Raw genomic sequence first — 5,488 nt, forward strand, 5'->3', positions numbered from 1 at the left:
TCAGAATCGATGTAAGGATCTTTGTAGTTGGTGATTTGTAAATACCTCTACAAATGTATGTTTGGATATCATAAGATGAACTAAGCAGAATGGCGAGGAGCAAAACAAATGTTTCATTTGATTGTTTGGAAGTTTTATGATAGAACAAAGCAAATTGTTTATTCCCTCCGAATCGAAGAAGAAATATGATGATAAGTGATAGAATTGAATGTAATCCATATCATTTCATTCTGCTCCATCAAATTTTAAATGTTTCAAACAATATAATATCATTTCATTCCGCTCTGTTTCATCTGATTCCATCAATCCAACTAAAACATTAAGATTCACCCTGGTCTCCCGGTAGCCCCAAGAGCTCATCTCAAAACCATTATTTTTCTCACATTTACAAAAGTATTGAAGTCATGAAATAATCAGTTACTTACCTTCTTTTCTTATCCATCTTCTCTGTTGTCTAAAACAAAATAGTTTTGTATTTCAATTTATTTTATTATATCCAACTTATCGTTTAATGTCAACCATTACATGTTGCATCATTATGGCCTTCTATGGTGATGAGATACCTACTTCAGTGATCTCTAATTTAATTTCAAAGTCATATTAACTTATATTATCTTTAATGAAATATGAGGAAGAGTTTGATAGTAATGATTGAAAACGTGCACATATTCCCCTAATATCGTTTAAGCAAGTGAAAAAGTGTCACTTTCAAATGTGTATCGTGTTGATCTAGATGACATCGAAGAACCCAGAAGTTATGCTCAACAGGAAAGTCATAAAGAAGTGCCACTATTATTATTGATCGGACATTCACTATCTCATTACCTGAATGGAATGGCAACAGTCTTGTTAGTCCCTGCGTATTCGAGAACAAGCCCTTCCAATCTTACCGTCCTTTAACTCAAGAGTGCTTCTGGCATAAGCGCTGCTAGTAAAAGCAACTGACAAGGCCTCAAAGCTGTTGCAGGAAGACTACCAAGCAAAAACACATTTCAAAGAGGGGAAGTAGAGGGAAGTAACAATAACATACACTTACTTAACAACTATATGGTAAAAATGCATCTAGAAAACAGTAAATACCCACCTTTAACCTATTTAAATGCATTGAATTGCACAATGATACACAATCATGTAAACCAGATCAAAATTTAGATGCTATTATTACTCAGTCAAAAATATTTTGCCAAACTTTTACATCTAGTCACAGATATTTTCTCTTGTACAAGTATCTCCTTCATCTTCTCAAATCAACATGGGAAATTTTATTGAATAACTAAGCATAAACTACAAATTCATATGTTACCTATTTCCCTGTGTATGTCTCATAAACAAACTGTGAAGCCAGCATATCAACAACAGCAGAACCAACAGACTTAAAAACAGTAATTTCTTCTGAACTGCTTCTCCCAATTTTATCACCTCTAATAAGCTCCACCAAATTGGCCTCAATTTCATCTTCCTTGATCACTCCCCTTTCAAAAGCACCCACTAGTTCACCTGCTTCAACCAATGCAGCCTCATTGTCAACAAAAACTTTCCCTCTTTTCAAAGCCTCATCATCACATTCCTTCATTGAAGGCTTAAAAGAACCCACCAAATCCAAATGAGCTCCAACCTTCAACCTCTCGCCTTTCACAAGCGCTGTCTCGGAATTTGTAGCACAGCTCACAATATCCCCAAATCCAACAACATCATCCAAACACCCACAACCCTCAAAACTCAACCCTGAGAGTGAAAACTCATCACTTTCTCTCAGTTTCTTAGCCAAAGCTTCCGCCTTTTCAACAGTCCTATTCCAAATCAACACTTTTCTCAAACTGGGTCTGGCTGAAAAATGAGCTCTGATCAAATGTGGTGCAAGGGAACCAGCACCAACCATAACAAGAATCTCACTATCATCTCTAGATAAATATCTAGAAGCCAAACCAGAGACACAAGAGGTTCTGTAAAGCGTAAGTTCGGTGGAATCCATAGAAGCAAGGGTTTGACCAGTGGATGAATTGAAGAGGACATGGCTACCTTGAACACCGGGTAAATTGATTGAGGAATTTTGAGGAAAATGGGTTACAAGTTTGACACCAACGTAAGGGAAGGAGGAAGAAGAAGACCATGAAGGCATGAGGAGGAGGGAAGAGGAAGGAGAGAGACTGTAGGTTTGGCGAATTGGGGTTTGGAGAAAGGTTGAAACTTTGGGGAGATTGGAGTCGATGTGGTTCATTAGAGTTTGATGGGTGAGGATGGTTCGTAAATTCTCAGTGGAAATGAAGATTGGAGAAGAAGAAGACACGGTGTTTGTGGTTTTTTGGTCCTTGTTTGTGGAAGCCATTGATGAAAATTTGTAGAGTTTTTTTTGGTGGTTTGAGGGTTAATTAATTTGTAGTTTGAGATTGGTTACTTGATTACCTGAGATTGGTTTTTGCACTTCAGTTATAAGTATGTGGTAATTAATTGGCCAAACATGGTGTTAGTTTAAAGATTTGAGATACATTATAAGAAATATTTGTATATTTATAATTAAAAAAGAGTTTAATGGTAGTCGACAATATAAAAAAAAATTAATATATATTTAATTAAAATATTTATATTTTAAAAAGATAAATCATATAAATAATTAAAATTCATAGAATGATTTGGCGAGACATAGGCTGAATTTTTTACAAAAATAATTCATTTTTTCAAGAAAAATTTCAAAATATCTCTGGTTTCAAAAAAAATATCAAATTACCCCACTTTTAAGAGGAGACGCCAATTCAATTGGCGACTCCTCTTAAAAATTGAATGGAGGCACCAATTGGATTGGTTAGGGCATGTGCCCTAGCCAATCCAATTAGCGCCCATGTGTATTACTTGAGAGGAGGCGTCAATTGGATTGGCGTCTCAGTTTAAAATGCAATTTTGTTTGCTAAATGGTCTACGTGATACATAAATTTGAAATATGACCAATTGATATTAATAAAATTATCCGTTTACATAAAAAAGTCTAATGGTGATGACCGGGATCACCTAATCGACCTCCGGTCCCACATCCCCTAGCTACCCTAACTCATGGCCATAACCCCGTGTTGATGATTCACCACTGGTGTTTGAGCATTTGAGGGTCCAGGAGCGTCACTACCAACTACAGGAGATGGCCTGTTTAGGTAGCCAGACACACCAGGTAAATTGATTGAGGAATTTTGAGGGAAATGGGTAACAAGTTTGACGCCAACGTAAGGGAAGGAGGAAGAAGAAGACCATGAAGGCATGAGGAGGAGGGAAGAGGAAGGAGAGAGACTGTAGGTTTGGCGAATTGGGGTTTGGAGAAAGGTTGAAACTTTGGGGAGATTGGAGTCGATGTGGTTCATTAGAGTTTGATGGGTGAGGATGGTTCGTAAATTCTCAGTGGAAATGAAGATTGGAGAAGAAGAAGACACGATGTTTGTGGTTTTTTTTTCCTTGTTTGTGGAAGCCATTGATGAAAAATTGTAGAGTTTTTTTGGTGGTTTGAGGGTTAATTAATTTGTAGTTTGAGATTGGTTACTTGATTACCTGAGATTGGTTTTTGCACTTCAGTTATGGAAGTATGTGGTAATTAATTGGCCAAACATGGTGTTAGTTTAAAGATTTGAGATACATTATAAGAAATATTTGTATATTTATAATTAAAAAAGAGTTTAATGGTAGTCGACAATATAAAAAAAAATTAATATATATTTAATTAAAATATTTATATTTTAAAAAGATAAATCATATAAATAATTTAAAACTCATAGAATGATTTGGCGAGACATAGGCTGAATTTTTTACAAAAATAACCCATTTTTTCAAGAAAATTTCCAAAATATCTCTGGTTTCAAAAAAATATCAAATTACCCCACTTTTAGGAGGAGACGCCAATTCAATTGGCGACTCCTCTTAAAAATTGAATGGAGGCACCAATTGGATTGGCTAGGGCATGTGCCCTAGCCAATCCAATTAGCGCCCATGTGTATTACTTGAGAGGAGGCGTCAATTGGATTGACGTCTCAGTTTAAAATGCAATTTTGTTTGCTAAATGGTCTACGTGATACATAAATTTGAAATATGACCAATTGATATTAATAAAATTATCCGTTTACATAAAAAAGTCTAATGGTGATGACCGGGATCACCTAATCGACCTCCGGTCCCACATCCCCTAGCTACCCTAACTCATGGCCCTAACCCGTGTTGATGATTCACCACTGGTGTTTGAGCATTTGAGGGTCCAGGAGCGTCACTACCAACTACAGGAGATGGCCTGTTTAGGTAGCCAGACAATTCAGCATAGTCTTTAGTATGCATCGAGGGTGTACCGCCGTAGCTGAGTTCATGACCCATGCCAGAGTAGTTGGGTTGTGGTTGACTCATCAGTGGGCGATCGGGACGGTTGAGGGGAGACATGGGTGTGAATGATGCATCAAGGAAATGTTGGAAAGGTTGTTGGGGTGTTTGGTAGAGATAGGGTTGTTGGATGTTTTGGTTTTGTGAGGTTTGGGCTTCTTGGCTATGGTAAGAGGAGGGGCGGTTGGTGTTGAATGATCGTTGGATGTTCTGGCTAAGGCGACTTTGGTAGGGGGATATGGTGGGTGCGAAGCGATGTTGGGTCTCAGATTGATGGTCAATTTGTTGGTGGTGGTATGGGGTATGCTCTTGGTATTGGGGTTAGGTGTATGGCATGTTTTGGTTGTATGTTTGTGTGTTGGTTGAACGAAACATTTGACGGACAGAGGGTTATGTGTATCCGGTCTGACACTATTGTTAGGGGTTTGATGTTGAGGTGTCAGGTGTGTAAGTTTGTTGGCGTGGGTCGTACAGGTACATATCATCAGCGATGAACTGAAAACCAACTTATCTGTACCAAGCCATATAAGTACGACTTGGTTTTTCTTCATTTGGCATGACTGCGTCAGTTAAGACATGGTCATGATGGTGCTTACATTTGCGACACTCCGATCTTGTGAAACTTTGCCATGGATTGAAGTTCCATTGGTCGTTAACTTTGCGCATATGCCATTCTCCTAGGTTTTCTGGGGGATCTGGGATGTTTTGGGACATATCGAACTGCAACTTCACACGATCACTGTTGTGCATCTCCATAGTTGTGAACCGTATTATCGGTGTGCATGCAGTCCATAGGCCGCGTCTTCAGTGTTGACCTCATGGTCATGATCCAAAATAAGGTATGGATGCCAAATGAACTGAAATGTGAAAGAAGATATGATTATAATCTAGGTAGAAGAAATTAAGGTATCCCCGCCATTGTGCCTGAGGGACATCATGAGGTTTTTGTGCCTACTGTAAAGTCTGCGTCTGACAGAACGTGCCAAAGCCCAGTTCCTGTCTGGGAAATCCTTTTAAAGCCCAGGTCCCGCCTGGAAAACCATCTTCAAAAACTTTTATTTGCCTTTTGCAAGTATTTGTGACCTTTTATAAGTCCCCATTTCCTTTTGCAAGTTATCTCGGCCTTTTGCATGAATTTTTTTTTGTG

The 5,488-nt window shown here is 38.2% G+C and overlaps 1 protein-coding gene across 1 annotated transcript; it reads right to left on the bottom strand.

The window, feature by feature from the left end:
* Positions 1-648: 648 nt before the first annotated feature.
* On the bottom strand, positions 649-2,434 carry LOC127093117 (protein SAR DEFICIENT 4). The gene is made up of 2 exons (XM_051032015.1): positions 1,304-2,434; positions 649-972 (listed from the first exon to the last, which is right to left on the bottom strand). The coding sequence occupies exon 1, from the start codon at positions 2,324-2,326 to the stop codon at positions 1,304-1,306; it is 1,023 nt and encodes a 340-aa protein (XP_050887972.1). The 5' UTR covers positions 2,327-2,434; the 3' UTR covers positions 649-972.
* Positions 2,435-5,488: the final 3,054 nt, after the last annotated feature.

Source organism: Lathyrus oleraceus, chromosome 6, assembly GCF_024323335.1.
Source record: "Lathyrus oleraceus cultivar Zhongwan6 chromosome 6, CAAS_Psat_ZW6_1.0, whole genome shotgun sequence".
NCBI classification, from domain to species: domain Eukaryota; kingdom Viridiplantae; phylum Streptophyta; class Magnoliopsida; order Fabales; family Fabaceae; genus Lathyrus; species Lathyrus oleraceus.